This window comes from Falco rusticolus, chromosome 10 (genome assembly GCF_015220075.1).
Source record: "Falco rusticolus isolate bFalRus1 chromosome 10, bFalRus1.pri, whole genome shotgun sequence".
Classification (NCBI taxonomy): Eukaryota; Metazoa; Chordata; class Aves; order Falconiformes; family Falconidae; genus Falco; species Falco rusticolus.
The window spans coordinates 8410120-8435462 of NC_051196.1; the positions used below are offsets into that span (position 1 = coordinate 8410120).

General features: G+C 39.6%; 2 protein-coding genes and 1 non-coding gene across 8 annotated transcripts in view; all 3 read left to right on the plus strand.

Moving 5' to 3' along the window:
- IPO7 (importin 7) overlaps window positions 1-20000 on the plus strand; it is a 38018-nt gene extending 18018 nt beyond the window's left edge. For both annotated transcript variants that reach the window (XM_037402131.1, XM_037402130.1), the window contains 17 exons: window positions 1918-2052; window positions 2595-2694; window positions 3760-3836; window positions 4148-4264; window positions 5051-5140; window positions 5638-5803; window positions 6515-6675; window positions 7555-7683; window positions 9296-9362; window positions 9441-9566; window positions 9878-9975; window positions 11339-11434; window positions 12443-12663; window positions 12769-12974; window positions 14181-14387; window positions 14741-14857; window positions 17029-20000. In XM_037402131.1, the coding sequence (XP_037258028.1) occupies window positions 1918-2052; window positions 2595-2694; window positions 3760-3836; window positions 4148-4264; window positions 5051-5140; window positions 5638-5803; window positions 6515-6675; window positions 7555-7683; window positions 9296-9362; window positions 9441-9566; window positions 9878-9975; window positions 11339-11434; window positions 12443-12663; window positions 12769-12974; window positions 14181-14387; window positions 14741-14857; window positions 17029-17126 (2211 nt within the window). In that variant the 3' untranslated portion in view covers window positions 17127-20000. The remainder of the gene's footprint in view (window positions 1-1917; window positions 2053-2594; window positions 2695-3759; window positions 3837-4147; window positions 4265-5050; window positions 5141-5637; window positions 5804-6514; window positions 6676-7554; window positions 7684-9295; window positions 9363-9440; window positions 9567-9877; window positions 9976-11338; window positions 11435-12442; window positions 12664-12768; window positions 12975-14180; window positions 14388-14740; window positions 14858-17028) is intronic.
- Window positions 5335-5516, plus strand: LOC119155185. Its single transcript, XR_005106634.1, has one exon. It is a non-coding gene; the product is annotated as a small nucleolar RNA SNORA23 (small nucleolar RNA).
- A 2384-nt stretch (window positions 20001-22384) lies between the features above and the next one.
- The window catches only part of ZNF143 (zinc finger protein 143), a 41868-nt gene continuing 38909 nt past the window's right edge, over window positions 22385-25343 (plus strand). For 3 of the 5 annotated variants that reach the window (XM_037402135.1, XM_037402134.1, XM_037402141.1), the window contains exon 1: window positions 22385-22502. The gene's annotated coding sequence lies outside the window, so the exon portion shown is untranslated. The other 2 variants (XM_037402138.1, XM_037402140.1) reach the window with 2 other exon arrangements.

Sequence of the window (25343 nt, forward strand, 5' to 3'; positions counted from 1 at the left end):
AATCTTGGATGTATGCTCAAGAAATGGAATCCTTTGGATAAAAATTATAGAAGATTTTTGAACAGGAGGTATCTCTTTAAAAAAGTTGGAAATCTGTGTAATACTGAAGAATAGAAATTCTGGTAATATGCTTCACTGAGTTCTCCTTAACTCTCCAAAGTGTACACACCCTTTCACTAAAGGACTAATAGATAGTACATGGTATGAGATTACAGATCATCCAAGTATAAACTGGAAGCATACTGCTAATATTATTCTGATACTTAATTCTCATGTATTATTCTTTTTATCTACTCTGTATATCTTCTTGTCACATGCATTACACACCGGCGTGCGCACACCACCCCCACCCCAAAAAAAACCACTAATCCGGTACATTCAGCATTAGTTCTAGCTAAACTTTAAGCTTGGCCAGAACAGGCTGAGCTGCATTACCTTGATTCTTACCCCCTGTGTTAGCAGCTGTTTTGCTCAAGACATTTTTCATTTTGAGAGACCCGATGAGACAGAACTGTGTCCTGGTCAAACACTACTGCCTGGTTGTTCCTTGATACAGCTGCAGAACTTACTTTATTTGTCCTGGAGCCTCTATCCTGCATCCTGCTTTCCCTCACTGCAATTCTTAAACCTGTTCTTAATCTTTTATTTTTTACTTGGTACATCTGATTCGTGAAACTGCTTCGGATTGTAAAAAGAGAAGACTAAAACACTTGTCCTGAGTAGCACGGCTGCAGTGGCCATTTGTTAGGCTTTGTCCTCATTTCCAAAGACTATTCCCCATACCTTCATTAACTGTTGATGAATTTAGGCTTTTCTGTGTGCTGTCCTGTTACTGTGAAGAATGTCTCTGTCTCAAAAAGGCCCTCAGATCCTTCTATAAGTCAAATAGACCAGCAAACTGGACCTTCTTGTATAACCTTTTTCTGCAGAGAAGCTGGTATTGCTATATGCTAACTTCTAGTTTGCTGCAGGACCTAGGACTGCTACTTCTGCCTAGAACAAAGAACTCCTGGTTTACTTTTTTTTTAAAGTATTTCTTGAGCTACCACCATGGAATTCCTTTTCAAAATAATGCATCTCATTTTCCCAAAATGTTTTCTTAGTGATATTACAGATTGATAGATATCTCTTCAGTTCCTTCAGTTCTGGATTTTTTAAAACTATTGCTTTATGTTGAAGAATTAAATGAAACCATGGAAATGGGATTTGTAATTTCTCTCTAGTTGATGCTGCTACTCTTGAAGACGCACTGTTGCCACTGGCCTAGATTGGGCTACAAGGAAACCCCCTTGCATTGCCAATACCAAACTTCCCAGTGACCTGGAATTTAATTCCTAGTAATGGTCCCATGTCCATTTCATGCCCTTATTCACAGAGAGCCAAGGACTTTTAACAAATATAAATCCCTGTGAATGGTTCTGAATGCCACCTCAGGAGAAGAATTGACGCCAGAAAGCCAAGGGGAGAGGCTAGGTCATTATTCTTCATACACATACATTCTTTGTACAGCATCATTGGTGTGAGGCTGCATGTAGGCAAGAATCAGTAGACTGCGTGAGTGTGTTTTACCAATCTAGTGTTCGGACATGAACTTCTGCTCCCGGAGCGTGGCAAGATGGAATAATAAACTTGGGAGGGAAGGGCCCTCTGGGCTATGTTGGTGATGAATTAGCATGTCTAAAGGACTGTATTTTTAAAAGATGTGCAGCACCTGACATGAGCTGCGAATTGCCTTATAAAATTAACAGGGACATTTAGTAGAAAGATTAGTCAGTACTCATTTTAGTCTAATGAATAAACAGGGGGGTTTTGTTGGATTTAAAGGGGCTTTTATGTAGGATTTTGAGGGAGGGTAGAATTCTTCTGGTTAAAGTGGGTATTTTATTATAAGCTATTGATGAGATCTGATTTTTCTAGGTGTTGTTGAAAGTGTTGTATCAATACAAGGAAAAGCAGTACATGGCTCCTAGAGTTCTACAGCAAACACTGAATTACATCAACCAAGGAGTGTCACATGCAGTCACCTGGAAGAATCTGAAACCTCACATTCAAGTAAACCATTTTTCAGGTTTATTACTTAGATGACTCAGTAGTACATTAGTCAGTCTGTTGTACAGTGTTTCTAGCCTTGTTTGAATTTGTTTTTTAGAGACCTCTATTATAAATGGCTGGTGGAAGGAGTTTAAGCCTTTTTGGTGAAGGTTACCATGATACACAAGCAAAGCTAGCTAATGGCTTTTTTTGCTGTCAGTCCTCTGTGCTTTAATACATTAAGGATTACAGTGTAACACAGCAACAGAAAAAAATTGGAGATGGTGTTAATTACTGAATTTATGGCATTAAATCTTCTTCACATACCTTTATCCAAAGCAAAACTAGTAACTTGCGCTGTATGTAGCTGTACCTTAGGTTAAAAGATTCTTTTTTTTTTTTTGTAAGATAGCACATAAAATCCACTATGTCCATATAGTTTTAGGATGTTACCATTTTATATGAGAAATGCAGGATGGATAAAATCTGTGAGATACAGGACAGAATACAGAGATTGATTTAGTAGTGCTAGTCTGTTTTCAATTATTTTTTTTTTATTGCAGGGAATTATCCAAGATGTTATTTTTCCATTGATGTGCTATACAGATGCTGATGAAGAGCTTTGGCAGGAAGATCCGTATGAGTATATTCGCATGAAATTCGGTGAGAATTTGAAATCTACTTGTGTTAAAATGTGACTTCACACAAAGATCGGGGGTTTACATCTTTTTTTATAAAAGTATTGGTGGCTTTAATCTTGATGAGAAAATGAAAAGAGAAAACCAGTTTACATTATCGAAATAATATAACTTCATATGGTTAACTTTTGGATATACTGGTAGAAATGACAGGTAACATGACAGTCAACAATAACACAGGTGTTTCTGCACTTGAATAAGGAGTTATTTTTGACAGTTATTCTTGTAAGTCAAACAGTCCAGGTCTTGCTAACAGTAATTACATAAGGTGAATGTTATTACAAGTTTATGTATTATTTCAGGCCCTGGAGTTTTTTTTATAGTCTGAAGGAATTTCACACATGGCACAGGTCAGAACAGATTTACCGTAACAGTAAATGAAACACTATGAAGTAAGCCTACAGACATCTAATTTCACCTCCTGTGGCTTGTTACTTTGTTGTTGTGGTTGACTGCGATTCTGTGCAGTCCTTTCAGGCTGGGGAAGAAAGAAGATACTTCAGACTTCCTGAACAGATTTGTCCCTTTACTGGGACTTTTATGTGCCTAGAACAAGGGATCCTGATGGGTTTGAGAGTTTCTTATCCCTCAGGTCAGAGGCAGACCTGTAACCAGTGCAGGTATTATACAAGGCTCTGATAATCCTTTTCTGCAGAGGAATAAGAAACTGACCATTTTTAACTCAATCAGTTATGTGTCCCTGTAAAGCAAATAACATACATGTAAAAATTCGACCTCTCTGTTTCTACCGTTGAAAAAGATTTATCTTAAAAATAAGGAAGACTTACAATTTCAAATTAGACATGTAGAGCCAGTGATCATGAAAAAGGTGAACCACATGTATCTGCGTATTTCCAACCATGTGTTACTGTTTTTTGGTCTTTGGAATACCTGTAGTAAGAAAGTGTGATTGACCACCAGAGAAAGGAAAACTGTTGCTCTTTAGTTTCATATTAAGTCACTGGATTGCGTTAGGATCATGAACCTTAAGGACCAAGATTTATAGCTGTTAATATATTTACTCTAATAGATGTATTTGAAGACTTCATTTCTCCAACAACTGCTGCTCAGACGTTATTGTTTACATCATGTAGTAAAAGGAAAGAGGTAAGCTATTAAAGGATTTTACTCAAATACATTTGCTAGATTTATAGTCCCCATTTGCTGAAAGAACTACTAATAGGTTTTACTTTTCTGTTCTCTGTCATGTCATACATGTCATGCACTAGTCTGTGTATTTCTTCATTTCCCAATTCCCCTATGACCTGTCTATTAAACATCTTCTGTGTTTATAACACATAAAACATTATCCAAATTCCAGACTTGGAGCAGATTATTAAGCATTTCTGGGCACTGAGAATGGTACCTGAGATGATTGACTGAAATACTTAGACTAACCTTGTCAACGTGTAATCTAGGTCTTGCAGAAGACGATGGGCTTCTGTTATCAGATTCTTACGGAGCCAAATGCTGACCCTCGTAAGAAAGATGGTGCTTTACATATGATCGGTTCTTTGGCTGAAATTCTCCTAAAAGTAAGCATAACAAATCTGGTGGGGTTCTGATTATTTTTTTAGTTTTCTTTCACATGCAGTGTCTTAGAAGAAAGGTGGATAGTTTTTTGGGTTTACGTGTTTTTGAATCACTACTAGTTTTTTTAAAGCTGTTGATCTTGAATTGTTTTGGTTTTGTTGTCAGCTTGATTACACTGTTTTTATTAGGTCATGCTTGAGTTAAAAAGGAACTTAAAACAATAATTTTAAGTTCTCCGCTTCTAGTAAGCGTTGCTACACCGTTTCCTGTGCTATACTTAACTACATTCCCTTTTTTGAGGAAGGAAGGAAGGAAAAAAAAAAATCCATCCAGTGAGAGTCTGTTGATTTAATTAGGTCTTCTCTGTGTATAGAAGAAAAGAAATAAAGTGAAATTAGGAAACTTGCTTAATTAGAATGGCACCAAAGAAAATGCAGAGCATGGACTTGTATCTGGACCATGGATCTGAGAAGTTTCCCTGACCACTTTTGCCTTTGATGCCAGAGTAGTGTACTGCCAAGCAAAAGGTATCTCTAGGAGTCAAAAAATGACAGGAAATACCACGTCACTATTTTGACTGAAAAGTATAAAGGCCCATGTAGAATCCAAGTTTAATTACTAATACAGGATTTCAGTGTTGCTTTAATGGGCTTTAATAAAGGGGAAGTTATGTCTGAGGGTTTTGTTTTGCTGTTTACACTTCTATATGTGAGATTTTTTTTACTGGATTAGAAATGCATTTTTATATGAAGTTCTTAACTGATGTGTTTCTATTCATATTCTGGCAGAAGAAGATCTATAAAGATCAGATGGAATACATGTTGCAGAATCACGTGTTCCCTCTCTTCAGCAGTGAGCTGGGTTACATGAGAGCACGGGTAAGAAAGCATAAGGTTTAGTGTTGAGATACACTGTCTAACTGAAGAGTTCAGGAATATTCTTTAAATTTTTCCCTCTAACAAATGCACTCCCTTTTGCACCTTTCCTGTAATAAATTGTATGCTTATTTGAGAGATCAGTATCAGTCTTCATGTATGATTGTAGATGGTTACTGTGTAGTTTTAAAATGGCTGCAGAATTGTGTGCATAGTTTACCATCTGTGTCTGGTGGTATGGTCTGTTTGTGTTTTGCATTTAGACTGTACTGCTCACGCAAAACCTGTGGCCAAAGATGAACTTGAGATCATAGTACTGGTCGAGTGATGTCTGACAGACAAGCCTCCCACTGGCCAGCCTCCATACTCTCAAACATCTTCATCTATTAAAAGTTTTACAGTATCTTCAGACTTCATAATTTTTGTAGGTTGGGTATACATGTCGATAATCCCGTTTGTAGGTTTTGTAACTCTGAATTTGTTCAATGTCTCTTTTTCAGGCTTGTTGGGTTCTTCATTATTTCTGTGAAGTCAAATTTAAGAGTGACCAGAACCTCCAGACAGCCTTAGAACTTACAAGACGGTGTCTGATAGATGATAGGGAAATGCCTGTGAAAGTGGAAGCTGCAATAGCACTTCAAGTTCTGATCAGTAATCAGGAGAAAGGTAGCCCTCTTTTCTTAAAGCTACAGCAAGGAGTAGGCATTAATGGAACAGGCGATGATTCTGATAATGGAATATTGCAACGTTCAGGGAGACTTGTTCTCTTCTTTCTTAATGTTAATTTACTTTGTGTAGTTGTAATCTGTAATGATTTATTGTAATTTTCTAGCTGATTTTTTTAATATATTTTTTAATAAATAGCATCACAATTTCATGGTACAATAAATCCAGTTTTCCATCACCTAATCATTAACTCATAAACACAGTGGCAATAAAAGCATATCTGTCTCAGTTTCATTCATATTAAATTTTTTTTAAAAAAAAAGTTGTCTTTATCCTGGCAGGCTTAACATTGCTTAGTATTCTTGAAGCGGGTATAAAATCCCCAAAATGAACATAAATTTCAAATTAAATACCTTGGCTAATGCACATGTACTCATTCATGTGCAATTAAAATTTGCGGTGATAAGTAATCTTGCATTCAATAAAGACTGTAGAACTCTGGTTATCATACTTAAGTTGTCATCCTTCTGGTATATATTTTAATTAAAAAAAGCTCAGAAAGTTAGTATTGCTATAATGATTTATACTACCCATAGTTTTGGCAGATTAATTTTCAAACAGTAAATATTAATTGATTACATGTTGGCTTTCTTATCATGATGCTGTAGTTCTGTAAGAATGTCAATTCAAATATTTCCACTTGCTTTACAGCGAAAGAATATATTACTCCATTCATTAGACCTGTAATGCAAGCTTTACTTCATATTATAAGAGAGACTGAAAACGATGATCTTACTAATGTGATTCAGAAGATGATCTGTGAATATAGTGAAGAAGTTACCCCAATTGCAGTAGAAATGACGCAGCATTTGGTAAGACTTTCTGGTGACTGAGGAAGATGTTTAATATGTGAAGGATTGGTATTTAAAATTAAGATAGGTATCCATTGATCAATAGGTGTTGTTACACTAGACTGCTTAAGTGGAATGGTATAAGGAATTTTTTTCTACATTTAGACTTTTTTCTCAGAAGTGGTTTAACAACTTTAAATGGAAATTTCTAAACAATTTTAGAAATGTTTGAGAAACCTTTGTATGTATTTTCTCCTGATGGTGTAATAATGAATTTTGGTAGCACATTTTAGGTAGCCTCTACAATGTGACATAGGTTTTCTGTTTTGAAATGGGAAAGAAAAAGAGCAGGCTTGTAAATAAGAAAATTAGTGTGAAAGTAACGTTATATTGTATGTAATGTGAAAGTTAAATTGAATCTCCAGGAGAAATTCCAAGCTTGAATGACCGTATCTAGCAAGCTGTACTAATGGTTTCAAAAGCAGAGGTCAGCTCAGTGCTTCCCTGTTAAAGGCCCTTGCCTCAGAGTTAAAACTAAATTGTTTGCATGTCCTCTCTGGAATGCCTGCAAAGTGGTCAGTCTAGTTCAGCTACCAGTTCAAGCCAGTGTCAGAAAAACTTGTAGAAAATGTGTTCTTTTACATAGAAAGTATTGTCATTTGTACCTTTTTATTCATGAATGGGTAAAGGATGACAGCTCAAATGGCTTAATGCTCAAATTTTATAAATCCTCAATACAGACCCTGGAATGGAGCAGTCTCCTCCTAAGATTCATGCATGTTTTCTTAGCAGAAGTCCTCCTTAAATTGTGTAGAAAACCAGACTTGCACTATTATCTTAATCTCCAAGCACATCCTCATTAACTGACATATTTATGGGTGGTTTTGCTGTTACATGCAGGCAATGACATTCAACCAGGTGATCCAGACTGGACCAGATGAGGAAGGCAGTGATGACAAAGCAGTGACAGCAATGGGGATCTTGAATACTATTGATACGCTTCTTAGTGTAGTTGAAGATCACAAGGAAGTAAGTAAAAATTACTTTAAAGCTGGTATGTATTGTCTAAGGCACTGAAAGTCTTTGGTAGTTCCAGTGTTTGTGACACTGTTATCTGAAAAAACTGTCCTTTCAGCCAAAAATGTCTTAAACCAGAAAATAATCAACACAAACAAGTTGTAGCAGAGTGGCTCACATTTCTAACACAACATGTAGTAATAGAGCATAAATGCCACAAGAATCCAGGTTCCTGTTCAGATAGGTGGAAGCAGCTTGCCTCTCACAGATGGAAGGGTTGGCTCAGCTGGAAAAACCCATCTGATTTGATGAGGTGTGCCCTTCAAAGAAAATAGGTAAAACTTTAGTTAGCTGTGAACGTCAACTCTGGCTGAATTGGTTTGCTCTCTGCAACAGAATCAATGTCTGTAAACACAGCTCTTGTGGCTGTGCTGAATGAGGGGGGTTTTTACCTGCCTAATCGGCACTGTAGAATTCTCCAATGTGATGAAAACTTCCATTATTTAGTTTTGTTGTACTGAATGGACTAACTTCTGTCCAGAGTACAGCTTGTTCAAAAGATGCTGTTGCTGATTAAAATCTTTCTTGACTTATTCAGTTACTGTTTTTTGATAAATACATGATAGTTTTTTGGTGATTAGACAGTTCAGTAATAATTTGGACTCTCAGGGCTCTGAAGACTTTACTATGGAAGCAGCGTAATACAAACTTTGAATGCCCAAGGGTGGAATCCGGTGCTGCCATGCAATAAACCAAGGACCAGTTTGGTTCATTTACTTGTTGCTAAAGCTGCTCAGCAAGCTTTTCCTGTGCTTATTTTTGTCAGCAAATTCTTCCTATCTAAGTGAAAAGTTTGTGTACCAATATGCTCGTCTTGAGGTACTCAACTCTAAAATGTTGATCAGTAAATGTTTATATTTAGAGACATGTCACGCAGGATGACCACTATTGCAAGAGTTAAATTATTTAGCTGGTTAGTCTCAAATCTTGGTCTGCATAGCTAAGACCAGAAACCCAACCCTTACTTGTCCATATGCAAGGTGAGTGCCCTAAATAGGTTAATGTCTGTTTTGTTAGCTGTTCCGTGAACTTAATAAATACTAATTGGGAAGAGTGTCTGAATCTGTAGACCAGTATTTAAACTGTCCACATACTTTATGAATATCCCAGGCTAGGTTTGGGAGGCGGTTTGATACTTGTTTGGTTTTGTGTGTGTTGTGTTTTGGTTGTTTTTGGTTTTTTTTTAAATTCACTTTTCTGGAACAGCAGATATTTCCTGCAACTTCTGTTGCTTACCCTTTTGATATATAAATTTACTTAATGTGTTTTAATGGGACTGAACTGTTGCGTAGGGTTACTGTCAGGCTTTTCTTTTTAAAGGAAACTGTATGATGAGATTCTGCAATAGTCAAAGAATATTCCCAAACCACCTTGTATTAGAAGTTATCTTACAAAACCTTAACTAAGAGTGCGGCTCCTTTTGCATTTAGTGCGCTAGAATATGAGAAATTTGGAATTGTTTTGAGAAGACTATATTGGATAACTAGAAACTGCTTTGAGGAATTTTATTTTAAAACGTGTTTCAACTCCAAAGTATTGAAAATAGTAACAAATTTTCTTTCAGATTACCCAGCAGCTGGAAGGGATCTGTTTGCAAGTGATTGGAACAGTTCTGCAGCAGCATGTATTAGGTATCTGTGTTTTTGTTGGTTTATTTTTTTAGGTGTATGGGATTGGCATTAAATTTACCTAGGTTATCTTTGTTTTAGAGTTCTACGAGGAGATCTTTTCCTTGGCTCATAGTCTGACCTGTCAGCAAGTTTCTGCGCAAATGTGGCAGCTTCTTCCTCTTGTTTTTGAAGTCTTTCAGCAGGATGGCTTTGATTATTTTACCGGTAAGTAATACAAATAAATCAGAAAGCCAAATGGTTTCATATATGTGATTTCCACCATACAGTGAACTGCATCTTGATTGAAATGTTAGGAGAGCACTGAAGTGAGCTTAGGCTTGAAGTATTTTATTCTGCTGTTGCTGCAACCAGACCTGTTTGGCTAAAGCATCTATGAGTAGATATGCACTTATCTTGGCAAACATTAAGCAAGAACTGTAATTAACTTTTAATACGTAGATGTCAACCTGATTTTAACAGCTCGTCTAATAAAACATGCAAACAATATCTAACTGATCATTCTTCTCTTGATGCAGACATGATGCCTCTCTTGCATAATTATGTTACTGTTGATACAGATACACTTCTGTCAGACACCAAATATCTTGAAATGATCTACAGTATGTGCAAGAAGGTAAGTAGATTCCTTTGTGATAAAGAAAACCTGTGATCTCTCAAGTAATACAGCTAAACTGGGTACTCTTCCACATCAGACTGTGAAACTGAAGAATTTTGATGTCTGCTCTTAAAGCATTATGCTTTAACATCCTCTGTGATTCTCTGCAAGTTGTTGCAGAGAAATTTAAAGAGATTGCACCACATTTCGGATAGATGCTTTTGCTGAAAGGGAAGAATAAATGATGCACAATAAAAGCAGATTAAACAACACAGGGTTTTGTGTATATGGGCATGCAAAACATACACGTATTGCAAAAGGTAGATGGTTTCTTTTATTTGAGATGTGTAGCCTCACTATGGCTAGGGTACCACATACTGTATTATGCTAAAGGTCTTAAATCTATTGGCTAAAACAAGTGAGGGAGGAAAGTAGAAGGATAGGAATAGGAAGTTATTTTCCCAAGTTCATCCCAAGTCAGTGATGAAAGCTGGGAGCAGAATGCAGTCATTCTGACTTGTTCCAGTCTCTTTTGGGCAGTGTTTCTGGTTTTAACTTAGCTTCTCAGCTCCTTGTGTGTTATAGGTAGCTGCCAACTGGGCTTTCATAATCCAATCAATATGTAGAATACAAAGCTTTCCAAAATGTTAGCCTGATGTGAGGAAATGAATGCTTCTTTATGATGGTGTTAATATTTTATAATCTCTAGTCGTCATCTGTGGGGATATCATGTGTTGTCTCTACGTAAGAACAATGGTGAACTGTTAGATACCCTGCCCTTGGTATTTCCCGAGTAATTCCTTTGAAGATGTTTAAATATTAAAGTGAATAATTCTTGCCAGCCTTTATTTGAAACCTGGGCTGATTGGCTGATTGTAAATACTTGAATGTTTTATTTATATGAAAAAGAAAATTAGTCTGTTATAACATCTTAGTGATTAGTGTTTTAATAGCTGAGCACAGTGAATTTTTAACACAGAAATTTTAGGTATTGTGTGGTCTCCCACTGGATATCCCAAATTTGTAACTATGATTTTTTACAAAATTCAGTACACGAATGCATAAGAAAATTTTGTTTTGTGTATTGAAGTAAACATTTGCAAAATGGCAGGTGATGCTTATACCATTACTCTTATAAGCTCTGCGTCCATGAAGTTATTGAGTATTTGTACATGTAAATTAGTTTCACCCGCATGCAGCAGTGTTTCAGTCTCTAGTCATGACACTGAGGCACTGCTATCGATTTGGCTGCTTCACTGATGGAAGCTTATTTTAGCATTGCATCAGGGTGGGTAGACTTAGATCAGCTTTTCAAAGCAAAGCCACTATATAAAAAATAGTTCTTGAAGGGATATCATCAACAGTAATTGTTATTTTTCAGGTCCTCACAGGAGTTGCTGGAGAAGATGCAGAATGTCATGCAGCAAAGCTGTTAGAAGTAATTATTCTTCAGTGTAAAGGGCGTGGCATTGATCAGGTTGGTAATAACTTTGGTTGCTATAACTAGTAATTAGTTTTTAAAAGGTTTTATTCTCCAATACAGATTGATTATGTGTTAATGTGAGTCCCATTCTGAGAAGTTTGTGTAGCGTGACTAATCATCCTGTCTTGTACTTCAGTGTTACTCAGTTGACAGCACTGCAGAGATACTGCACACTTTGTCTCCAGAGTTTAGGACTCTGTGCAACTCAAGTGTTTTCTTGAATCTTCAAGAGGACTGGTTTAGGAGCATCTTGATTTTAAAAAATAGATTAATTATATTCTAAGTAATTCTAGTGGATATTCATTAAAATTTTTCAATCTGTCAAGTTAATAGCCTTGAAATAAATAAGAATAAAAATGCAGTTCCTAGAATCCCAGTTAATGTCGTAGAGGAACCGGGGACTTAGTTGAAATTTGGGAGATTATTCTGCGTGCTTCTGCTGTGTACGTGACAAGCACTTCCTAATAGCTATTTAAACATTTTTTGCATGCTTTTAAATACTTGTGGATATGGTCCCTGGAAACTTTAATTTATGTGAAAGAAAAATCTTTTATAACAATTTTTTTCCAGTGTGGCATCTCTAAAGAGACGACTTCTTTGAATAGCTGTTTTCTTGGAATGTTAGTCGTATCTCTTGATTTTGTTGTGGATATCAAAAAAATGACTAAGTTGATTTTTCTGGACTCCATAGCGTACACATTTTCTCTATTTTTTTCATTTTTTTTAAACACAAGATTATAGAACCAGGATGTTCTATAGTGCATCTACACAATCTACAGTGCATGATGTCACAAAATCCATGTGCTCAGAGCAGATTGAATTTTTCACTTTTTTATTTCATTTTTGTATATGACTTCTGCTAGCAATCAAAAACTATTCCCGTTTTATGCCACCTGTATTTATATGCCAGACTGATTTTATGCTCTTTCTCAACTTCACTGTGACATAGAGAACAAAACACTATTTTTGACCACTAAATTTGCAACTGTTCTTGCTCTTCAGTGCATACCCTTATTTGTGGAAGCTGCATTAGAAAGATTGACCAGAGAAGTGAAAACCAGTGAACTGCGAACAATGTGCCTCCAGGTTGCCATAGCTGCTTTGTATTACAATCCTCATTTACTATTAAATACATTGGAAAATCTTCGTTTTCCCAATAATGTGGAGCCTGTCACTAATCACTTCATAACACAGTGGCTTAATGATGTGGACTGTTTCTTGGGGTAAGCATTTCTACTTGTGAAGATTTTGCTCTGTAATACACCTCTATATTACCTGGTTGTGAATCGTAACAAAACTTGCAACTTTTGTGCTCTTTTGTTTTGTAGACTTCATGACAGAAAGATGTGTGTGCTTGGCTTGTGTGCTCTTATTGATCTGGAGCAAATACCACAGGTTTTAAATCAAGTTGCTGGCCAGATCCTGCCAGCTTTTATCCTTTTATTTAATGGATTGAAAAGAGCATATGCCTGTCATGCAGAGCATGAAAATGACAGCGATGATGATGACGAAGCTGAAGAAGATGAGGAAACAGGTACGAAAACTGAAACACCACTGTTGCTTTGTAGTTTTCATTTTTTCTGATGGAGATGCAGAGTTCCTTTGTGGAATTCTTCAGAGTTCCCCAATTCCAAAAATCAAAAGCTGCAGTAGAACACTGGACATCTCTTAATGACTTTCAAGTATATCTGGCTTACTTTCCAGTCCCTCTTAAAAAAAACTAACTTCCTAGGCTGAGTTGCTGCAAAGTTACATCAAGCTAGCTTTTGTGTGAGGATGCTGTCATTGCTGAAAGGAGTTGTTACTGGGGCATGTTTCCCATTTGAGTGATGGTAAGAGTCAGTAGAAGGAGTTCCCAGGAATCCTTCTAATCCGTCGTACAGTTTGGACTACGCATTACGAACAGTCACATGAGCTACTGCTGTTTAGCTGTGTATTGAAGATTAAGGTTCTTGTGATTCCTCCCCCTGCCCCGGGCACCCCAAACCAAGATAGTCTCAACTTCATCAGCCTTTATCAACTTTCTTCTTCATACAGTTATTTCACAAACTGTCACATCTTTTGCCGTCTTCTTTATATGAAGTTCAGTATTACCTGCAACTTCCCCATACTTCTTTCTTCCACCTTGCCTATACTCTGCTTAAGCTTTGAGCTCTTGATCCCTCTTTCTATCTTCCTGTTATCAGCCTGGTGTCTTTGCTGAGTGATTGTTTGGAACAGTTTTCCACACTCAATACCTTTTGGCTTTCATCTATCTGCTTAAAACCCGGGTACTCTTTGATCACTGCTGTTGAATTCTGGACTCTCCAGACCGTTGTCATGGTACATTATTTGTACTGTTACATTTTCTATTTATCAAGCATTCTTTTCAACAGCCCTTTTGAATGTACCTTTAAAAATGCTTTCATCAAATTATTTCAAACTTTCTGTAGAGCATGAATATTGCTTTACTTAAAGTTTTATCAAGTGCTGTTCCAAACTATCTGTAAATACGTTTTTCTATACACGTTTTTATGACAATGAAATTTTCCTTTCCCACTTAACACAGTTGGCATAAGTGAGGGAAGAGGGTCTTGGGGGGGAGCCATGACACTAGGAGAGGAGTTGAATGAGCTTCCCCCTTTGCACTCTGCGTTACACTGTTACCAGTTCCAATGCCTGTTTTTCATAATTAGCCATCTTCCTAAAGAGTTGTTCTTCATATTCTTGAAACTTTTTTTGTGTATGATATTTAACTCAGAGGAATTGGGGAGTGATGAAGATGACATTGATGAAGATGGTCAAGAATATCTAGAAATTCTAGCAAAACAGGCAGGTGAAGATGGAGATGATGAAGACTGGGAAGAAGATGATGCTGAAGAGACTGCTTTAGAAGGCTATTCCACAATTATTGATGATGAAGACAACCCTATTGATGAATATCAGATATTTAAAACAATTTTTCAGAGTAAGTAACTATTTCCTTTTCTGGCCAGCAAGTTAAAATATAACTTAATTTTAGTGTATACTGTTGTCGGTTAGAACCTTTTGAAAGCTTCTGAATGAGCTTTCCAATATGCGCTTCAAACAAGTTCTTGCTTTGGGAAGGGGAAACATGGTTAAACTTACAGAGTAAGGGGGGACACCTGAATGAATTTATGGTGGGAGGGAAGAGGTCAGACCTTGTCTTAGTGTTTCTAAACATCTTGAATTATGTAACCCTAGCAGAATATTATTTGGATTAAAATGGCAGTGAGTTAGTAAGCTTTGAGTTACAGCATGTTTTAAAAAATGCTTTTTTGCTTATGTTTTCTTTTGCAGCAATTCAGAATCGTAACCCTGTATGGTACCAAGCTTTGACACAGGGTCTTAGTGAAGAACAAAGAAAACAATTGCAGGACATAGCAACTCTGGCAGATCAGAGGCGGGCAGCACATGGTATTTTCCCCCCTTTATACCATTAATTGCTTCTTTTGCTGTTTGAATGCTGTTTATAGACTCAAGAAGCATAATACAGAAAATGCGTATAATTCAAGCCTGATAATGTCTTCATCAAAGCAGGGTTGTTCTGCATTCCAGAGGTGTTTGAAAGCTCTTGAGATTGTCAGGTCACAAAGCCTCAATGCACAAATTGTATGACATACTGCAGATGTAAGGAATGATAGAAATGTCTTAAGTGGCCAAGTAAATAAAAGAATATTTGTCATAATTGTTTGGATTTGAAAACAATGGAATTGATAACCTGAAGGTGGATGGACTCTAGGTATGGTGACATACACATGAAGTGGCTGATAAATTATTTCCTGATATGACTTAGTCCACCTGGGATGGACCATGATTTTGTGGGTGGGGGAATGCCATTTATGGAAGTAGTATCCATCTGTAAAGCTACATCATTAAGCCTAGTAAATATTTCAGATTGTTTTTCTTTAATACAGATTTAAAAATATAGGAAGTGGGCAGTTCCTCAGTTTTTCTTTCGTTGTGCAAGTTTTCGCAGGTGTTTGAGAGTAAGTCAATATATGTCACTTGCTAAAGTCAAGGCTGATTGTTGAGTGACCAGTCCAGTCTCATATCCTGCATCTTGTTGAGCAATTACTACAAAATGTTTCAAAACAGAAGTTCAGAAATCTTTAAATAGAAAGATTGGTAGTAAGAATGTATGTTTTGTAAGTAGTTTTATGTCAGAAAACAGCCTAAATTACCTCACAAAGCTTGTAAGTGTCCAGAATGATCCACTTATAATGGGTATAAAATAGAGTTTCACTGTGACCCCTGTCAAGCACTAGATGTCATAGTGATGAGATTATATATGCGTGCATTTTATGAAAAAGAAGGGGGTTGGTGGTTGGGGTTTTTTTTGGTTTTTTTAGCTGCTTATTCATAGAGCAAGCTAGGTTCAAATTATGAAGTCTAACTTCAGCAACTAGATGCTTAGGAAATTAACGTGTGCTGTCCCAGCATACTGATACTCTGTTTAGGCTACCTAGCAAGCATGGAGACGTCCTGTTAGAAGGGTTTGGAATGTAATTATTTCATTAATGTAGCTAAGAAGAATTTCCATAAGCTAAGAGATAATGTCTTTTGTGTGCTGCGGAGCTGGGAAGGAACAAACGGATGCTCCCCAGGTCACGTTCTCCCCCTGTTCGCCATGAGCTATGGCAACATTTTCCTGGCCTGTTTCCAAAGAAACAGAGACAAAATGCAGATCCTCTAGATAATGAGCTGTCCTGTGTTCCCAGAAAGAGAGACTGTAGCTATTTTGAGGTAGAAGAAAGCTCTTAGACAAGAAGTAAGACTTGAGTAAGCATTGTTGTCTTGACCTGGGAATAATACAAACCTTTTTCTGCATTATCTAGATTGTAGTAAAGGTACAACCTAAATTACCAACCTAATTTTTAGTTGTTCATATATTAGAGCTTGTAAAAAGCAGTCTTACAGTACTCTGTGAAGGATGGGCTATGCAGCTAGTAAAACCAAATAGCTTAAGTATCACTGTAAGTTATAGGGATGGGTATGTGGACCTCAGATGCCTAAAGATCTTACTTAAGGTATAGTTGAAAATGAAAAATGATAAACTTAGTAGTTTTCTCTTAGAGTTACGTTATTTGATCTAGTAACCTAAACTCCCAATTACCTGCTTGCGTATGGGTGAGGAAATGCTTGTGTGATTCAGCTGGTATCTCTGTACTGCTTTTTTGTACATGTGCGCTGTTACTGATTTGACTAAAAAGTCTGTTAGTGTTAATCGGAAAGAATTAGGTGCCTGTTAGCAAGTTTAGAAGTCCAGCATTCATTCAGGTCCTGTTTCTGAAATACAAAAATTACATACCTGAGTCCAAAAGCTAGAGTGTGGGCTTTTTAAAATATAAATTCACTTAAGCATAGCTGTAACAATATTGAGAGATTAAAATAAAAAAGAAAACCAATCCGTCTGTTGTTTGGGGCCTGGCACATTTCCACTTTGTGGGTGCTGATTACTTTGTTGGGTAATCCCAGGTTAAACCTGCATCTCTGAAGACTCAGAATGGTCAGTCACGATCCTAATCTGTCTTCCCCCCTACACACACACTAAAATATCTTCCTTCTGTTTTTTTGTTTTGTTTTAGAATCCAAAATGATTGAAAAGCATGGAGGATACAAATTCAATGCTCCAGTTGTGCCAACTTCATTTAATTTTGGAGGCCCTGCCCCAGGAATGAATTGAATTATCACTTTTCCTGCTACTGTGTGATTGTAGTGAAGAGCTTGTGTTCCTCCCAATAGTGGTTCCAGAACTGGTTCATGTTATCTACAACTCACTCTAAACTAATTGATAAATAGATTGGACAAAAGCCCCAGAAGTGGGACCTGATCATGCAACCTAATACTGGAAAGCAAACCAGAGGTTTTTTTGAAGATAGGAAGAATCTGAATTTAAAGCTTCAAATGACACACTTTGGAAATCGGAAATCAAGAGGAGATGTCATGAACACAGCTTTTCTTTTTCTGAGGAAAAAAAATTAGGCATGGGCTGCAGGACTATTTAAAATGTCTCATTTACAGTACAAGCTAGAAGGCAGACTTAATTTTTACACCTGTGGCGGTATGAGTATTTGCCCGATTTATTTCCCTTTTCTCCCTTCCTATTGGGTGTCTATTCTTTTAATGTAAATAAGATAAGGTAATCAGATAGCCTTACTTAATCTTCATCATTTCCATATATCAAGATTGTTCATATGTAGAATATTGGACACTTAATGTAGCACTACATAACTGATAAATCTGTAAATGAATTAGCACTTTCATATTGAAACAAGCCTGCTAGCCTATGTACAAAAATAGCAAAATGTTTGCTGTTTATAAAAAATAAAAATAAAAAATAAGGGATGTATTGGGGAAAATAATTTCGAGTTATTAATTTAAAATGAACTAGCAGTTTTGTACCTGGTGACTTTGTGGTGCAGTCACCTCTGGTTGTGACTTGAATTCGGTTATGTAAAAAGGGGTTAGTGATATTTCATTGCTGCTAAAAAAAAAAATAGCAACACCCTCTGTGTCCTTTGTTTTTCTTAAAGATCTCACTGTACAAGGTGAAATTTGGATACAAATGTGTACTGTAAAAACTGAGGAATAAGTTACCTGAAGCAGGTAAATAAGGTGTGAAGTTCTGCTCTTGAGTCGACTGAAGTGTGTGGATGAAACATCTATATATATGCAACCTGTTAAAAACACAGTTTGATTTGGCTAATCTGGGCTATGACGTATGAATAGTTTCCCACACCTAATTTTGCAAAATAATCTTTCCAGCACGTGGTAGTGCAGGTGCACTACCCTGCATTTCATTGTCCCTCTTTTTGCACTCCCAGCATTAGTGTGTGCTGTTGTCTGCCTGATCCAGACTGTATTTGAAGTTTTGCCAATCTTTCATTTTTGAAGCCACAATTTTCTTCCTTCAAAGTTGCTATAGTAACTAGTATTTTAGCTAGAGAGGCAAAATACAGTTCCCTCTGGGACCACTATCAAAACCACTGTATGAAGAAGCCAGCAGGGAGATGCTGTGAACGGGTTGGCTTAAATGCCCCCTTTTTCTTTTCTAAAAGCAAAAATTCAAAGGTTTTTGATCTTGCCTTGAGATCATTGGTGTCAGGTCTTTTAAATCAAATGTTTGGTTTGTTGTATTTTGGGGTTTTTTTTTTCTTTTGGCTGTTTTTATATAAAAATGTCACCTGCTGTTACAATTGATATTAAACATCCTACCTTAATTTAATGTAAGCCTCCAAAATTTAAATACAGGTTAAAAATAAACTGAGTTTATATCTGTAAAAATGAAATGCACATATATATATATTATGATACTCAAAATGCAGTCTTGAGAAAATTGGTTTGTGTGGTGTGGTTTTTTTGCATCAGCAGAGTAGCAGGAGTTGGTGGTTTGGGGTTTCATTGATGAGCTGACCAGCACCATGCTCTGCTTTCCATTTGCTGCACACCCGCTAGCGCTTCTCTGGGCAGGTGTGTCATGGGCTTTTCCAGTCACTCCTCTCTGGTCTGCCTTCCTTCGGCAAAGAATTCCCTGCACACAGAGTGCTAATGTGAGAGACTGAGCCAGGACTGTAATGCCATGTTGCCCTAGCCAAATACCAAAGGGATACTTTAAAAGCAAATTGTGGATTTAAAAGGATGGATATTGCGCCTGATGTGAAAAAGCCTAAAAAAATTAAGCCTTGAATCAGAGTATCCATTATAGTAGTGGTATGAGAACCACGGTAGTAGTTTTGAATCTTTAACTGACTGGCCAAGTACATATAGCAGAACTGGGTTTTTTGTAAATGTGTAATTCATGAGCACGTACAGGTGTACTCCGGCCTCAAAGTAATCTCTAGACAAGGTTTTATTTTTATAGAAAAAGGTGACAGACATAATTACAGCATGCCTTTTCCTGTGCATTCCTTGACCTTGAAAAATGCCCAGTTTGACATAATTTTTTAACATCTGCTTGTTGGATATCTGCTCATCTTGTTATACATACCCCAAAAATGTAAGAGAACCTTTTAGTACAGATGAGACACTCCTGCCTCATGGCAGAAGATGTGATAGCAGCAGTGAGAAGGCTCTTACAGACAAAGCAGATGAAAAAAAGAGGGGAAAATCACCAACTGTAGTGCTGTTGTCATTTCTGGAACAGTTACATTTTTCAAGTCACAAGTCAAGGGAATAATTTTATCTTGGTGTGAGGAATACAGTCTTGCTTCAAGGGTGCTTTTATGTGTCGCTAGACTGGTTAGCAAGGAGCATCTTTTTTAAGAATGGATCTAGAACTTTGCTTTCCTTTGCTCCAAGAAATGTATTTATATAAATTGCAAAACAATTTTGCATTGTTGTTGGTGGTGATAGTGCATTTTGTGATGCAATATATCAATTTCAGTGATACACTCATGTCAAATTTAAAATTGATCTTCCTCCTAGAACTTGCACTTATCCGTTCCATTTTCAAGGATAATGCAACTCTAAAGGAAGAGCTGGGAAATTTAAAAGCCTCTGTTTTTTCTATTATGGAAGATCTCCTTGGATTAATAAACATCTAAAGCAAATCCTTATCTTCACTTATTTCAGTGTGGTGTTTTGAATGTAGCTGTATTCTTACAGTACTTTGGAGTCCTGTTGTAGTAGCTCTAAGGTTTGTACTTGCCTCCCTAGAATATTTCTTCCAGCAAATGTTAGGCATGACCACAGTTCTCTTAACTGCGTGAAAACATAAAAGGCTTATGTCATAGACTATTTTTTAACGTGTTGACATATTGGATAAATTTAATGCCCTTTTTTCCTAAATTGGTACATGAAAAGAATTATTAATAGGTGTCAGCGTAGTACAGCAGAGCTCTATTCAAATCTCTTGTAGCCTAGAATTACTACTGCAAGATTCAAGAAGGCTGCAATGGATTAATTACTGAATACCTGACAATAAACATGCAGATGATTTTACTTGTGCCTAGTAATTGATACCTGCTAAGTTTTATGGGTTGATTTTTTTCTAAGGGAAATTTTTTTCCTGTTGTTATCTTGATGATAAAAACATGAAGCTTCTCAGCATGTTTTATGTTTCCATGTTTCTGTCAGGTTCCCTTTCAGTCCTTGTAAGTAGTATCTCTTACTAACCATTTTCATTTCCTGCATCTGCATTTGTGCCCCTGTAACTCCCTTGGGATACTGCTCAAACTGTAAGCACTTTGTACTTAAGCAGTTCCTACCATAGGCAGCCACGCGCCTGCTGATGCTCCCTGTGTGCTTATTCAACTCCCAGCATTGTTTACCTGTAGGCTTTGATTTAAATAAATGTGGCCAAGTTCAGGTAACGCTGGTCCAAACTTTCTACGTGATTTAAGACTTTACCAGTCTTCCATGACTTGGGCTACCTAGTTTATATCTTTGGTGTAGGATCAGCAGTGGATGAATACTGCTTCTGAAAATGTGTGCAGAAGTGGGCATTTGGTTTATTTCAAGAAATGTAGTTGGGAAGAGTACTCGCTACACTTCCACATTTCTTTTCAATACACTATGCAAATTTTAACCTCAGTTTGTCAAAATGTGAGGAAACCTTGGAATGTCCAAGGTGCTCTATTAATGTTGTTGTGCACTATAAAAGCAAGAGCCAAGTTCTTCTCTTCCCTGTGCTCTGCAGGACCTTCCACATGCCCAGAACTAGGAGTGTGGAAAAGGTTGGGCTGGAGGTATGGTGCTGATTATTAGTTACTTTGTAATCAGCATGTACCTTATTTATCTTAAATGGCATGTCATTGCTTTGCACTTCAGAATGGGAAATACCAAGTTGTAGGATTTGACAGAGAGGGTAACAAGTAAACTATTGTAAAGGAGTTGGTAAAGGCAAAGCAGTTTTATCTTGGCTATTTCGCTGTTACTATACTTAAAATCAAAATGATGGCTGGAATTTGTATTTTGGGTGAAAGTTTCCAATTACAAAACAGGAAGGGAAACTATTAGGCCTGTTCAGGGAATACGCAATTTTTGGCTGTTTGTACAACTGCAAGAATTCACAACTATTATTCTGGAGTTTGAGCTAAAAATTCTTACATGCTTTTATATCAGCCATGATCAGAGAGGTCAAGTAAGCCCTACAGAGCTGGGCATGTTGTCCTGTCATGGTGATGGCTCATGTTAACAGCACGGGGGGTTTCTTGAAAAATCACCTACCAAAATAGCTGTAACGGCCTTTAATTGCCTGTGGAGCTGGTGTTGGACTGCTACACGTTGCGATACCTAAAACTCACGGAAGGATAAATATTCTCGGGCACAGCTCTAAGATCAGTCCTTAGCCGCAGGAGCTGGGCTGGAACGGCAGCCGCAGATACCGCGCCCGGCGGCTGGAGAGGGGCAGGGCGGCCGCCCCGCCGCGGGCAGCCCCTCCGCGGCCTCCGCGGCGTCTGGTCCGGGCTCAGCCCGAAGCCCCGGGGCCGCCCCTGGGGGCCGCGCCGGCGGGGCCGGAGCCTGCGGACAACTCGCGGCCGAGCCGGGAGGCCCTCCCCGCCGGCGCCCCAGCTCCAGACGGCCGCCTCCCCCGGGCCGCGCCGCTCCGTCCCCGCCGCAGGGGGCCGGCTGCACTGCCGGGGGCAGGCGCCTCGGGTCGCGTCCAGTCCCCCACCCTCGCTTCCTCCCTCCCCGCAGCCCCCGCCAAGGCACCGGTGGCGTGCCCGAGCGCCCCGCGGCCAGGCACCCTCCCCGGGGAAGGAAATGGCGCCCAGCTCTCTCGCTCCCCCGCTGACGCACTAACGCCTCACTCCCCGCGGTACAAAATGGCGGCGGCGGCGGCCCCGAACCCAGCATAACTGAGACGCCATGAAGCCGCGGGGCGGAGCCGCGGGCGCCTAGCCAATGGGCATTGGCGCGGGGCCTGGAGGCGCCCAATGGCGAGCGGAGGCGGTGACGCACGGCGCGGCGCGCCCAATAGGAGCGGAGGTAGCGCTGCGCGCCAGACCCGCCCGCACGGCTCGGGGCGGCGCTGAGGCGGGCGGGCGCTGAGGCGGCCGTTTCCTGTCCTGGTGCATGGTGGTCGGACGGAGGAATTGTTGGAAAATTTCTCGGCGAGGTTAGTATATAAATGTGTTTTTACCCAGTGTGCCTTATTCTAACCACCGCCATCTCCGGCTGGGGCCGCCGCGCCGGGCCGGGCCGCCGCGCCGGGCCTCGCCCGCCCAGCCGCGCGCAGGCAGGCGGTGCGGGGCAGCGAGCGGGGGCAGCCGGGCAGCGCCGGCACCGACCCACACGAATAAAGCCGCGGCTCCGCCGCCGCCCGCTCCGCGCCGCCCGGCCCCTCCCCCCGCGCCGGGCCTGCCCGCCGGCATGCCGGGCCGGGCCCCCGCCGCCCCCCGGGCCTCGGCCGCTTCACCCCCACCCCCACCCCCACTCTGGCCGCCCCCTCGCGGGCCCGGGCCCGTTAGCCGCTGCGTCACGGGCGGGGGCTGCCGGCGGCGGGCGGTGCGGCGAGGGGGCACTGGCATGCGCCCTGTCCCGCTCCCGCCCCGCCGCGGATCTGGGGTCTTGATTCATTTTTGGATTTTCTTCTTTTCCCTTTGAACGTGGGACTTAAGCCCTGGCGGCGGGTGGGCTTGCGGGGCGGCCTTAGAACAATTGCCCGCAGAGCTGCCGGGCCCGGCGCGCCCGCCGCTGGAGGAGCAGAGCGCCGGCCTGGCGCGGAGCCGCTGCTGCCGGCGGTGCTGAGCTCCGGTGCGGGCCTCGCCCCCGGCCGCTGGAATCGCCTGGTTTCGTTCGCCTCCTCTCTGCTCACCAGCATACCTTGCAGAGGCATTTTAAGCGGTTTATAGCCTGCTCTGATCGTTTCCTTCAGCTTTTCTTGGCTAGAACTTGTCTAGAACAGGATAGCGAGAAGCTGCTCTAGAAAAATCTGCAATAACGCAAAGTTCTTTTATTTTCTGTTAAGGTCTTATTTGCGGTGCTCGTTCATCAAGAAAAAAATGGGACTTCCATGCAACTTAAATTTTCTGTTAAAACAAGCCTATGGTTGAGCAGCTCAGGTTATGTATAAAATCTTTTAAGGGTTTATTTCAAACTGGCAAAGAAATACGTTTGACATTATATGCAGAGCGATACCAGTACATTTAAGGAATGCTATTCGTGTTTCTACTTCAACCTCACAATCTTTCAAAGAAAACATTTTCCCTTGTCATACTGTTTCCTCAGGGTTCTGCTTTGGGTGTTGTAAATCTGTTACAGCTTAGGGGACTATATAACAGATATTTCTGTCATAGCTTCAAGGTGATTGTACCTGAAAAATTAAATTTGTTTGTCCTTAAACCAGTAGCTTTTTCAGGGATGCAGTGTGTGCAGTAGTGTATTTTAGCTTCTGTCTGTGAGCATATTGCCATACAGCTTTATAATGGCACAGTACAATATAACCATATTTTCATGGCTTGTTTCTTTGTATTTCATGCATTAAAGATGTGAGCTTTTAAGCTGTATGTATGTCAGAAGCTATTCATCTGAATCACTGCAGAAAATGAAACTCGGGAATATGTAGTCAAGTAGTAGATCATTGTTTTGGTAATAATTGCAGCTTGAATGAGATGTAAAAATAAACATCTGAACAGCTTTGAGAAATTATTTCACATTGCATAATTTACATAAACCGCTGTCATTACTGTAACGAAATAATGTTTCATTTCTAGTATCCTATCTGAGGAAGAGTTATTTTGCCTTACATTAAAGGCTCAAATAAAGCAGATGCTTGAGCAAGTGTAAAAGTTTCCGTAGCTGGAAAGTCATGCAGGCTTTGCTCTGTCTTCATGCCTGTGTAGCATTTGATGCTTAAACATCAAAATACTTCTGTCATGAGCTGGCAGTCCCTTTTCTTGGAGGAGATGGGAGCAGCAGTAATAAAATGATGAATAGTCCCTGGTAACGGGTGCCAAAATTAGTCTGTAAATTTGTTTTTGTCTCTAGAGTATCTCAAATTATGTACTGCTTCAGCTCAGCAGCCTGCTGCTGGCGCGTGTTTTGCTGTCCAGGAGAAGGGAGTTGGTAGGAGTTTGGGCAGTGGACAGGTCTAAGCAGCAGCAGGCTGTTGCTTCTCTGCCTACTCACAGCCGTGCTGGCGGCACGGGGGCTGCCGGCTGGCCCACAGATCTGTGGGGTGTGCGGAGGGGTTAGGCTTGAGGGTTCCTCAGTTTAAGTTTGGTGGTGGTAATGGTCTCTCCTTGGACACCATCTTTTTCGGGCATTCCTTAAAACATTGTGTGTGTGTGCACCACTTACGTATTGGCCTCTATAAAATGTGTAGATTGTGTTGAAAAGATAACAGTTTTGGACTGGGTTGCTTCTCTTAACAGTGTACTTGGGATTCCTTTAGAGTGCAGGATTTTGAGCTTTCCTTGCTGTTGCATTAAGTCTTGGCCTTAAGAGTTTTGGGTTAAAACATGCTCAACATAGGTGGAGTCTTTGAGAAACACTGTTACTAAATTCTGAGGAGTCCTTAGTTGGCAAGTGTGAAACGATTTGTTTTCCAAAGCGTAGGGCTTAGCTGAATTTGGCCGAGTTTCCACACACAAAGCAAACAGCATACTCCTTATAATCGGGGCAATTCTTCCAGCTTCAGGCATTGTGATGGACGGAATGAAAATACTCACCAGGAAGATCTGACTTGTCTCAGTGCTTTTGTAGTCCAGCTCCTTCATTAGTCTTTCCTGCCTGCATTTTGACTTGTACCGTCTTCTTTGATCATCTCCGTGATTTCTGCTTCCCACGCCGTCTTTTGTAACTCCTGCTGCCTCTGACGTGTATGTACATACCATAGCATCCTAAGCCAACCTTTGTTTGCCTTTCCTTGCCACTGGCTTCTTTCCTGTGTTGTCACATCTCTTGCACATTTCTACAGCTTAACAGCATGCTTTCTGCTCTTTCTGCATTAATAGGT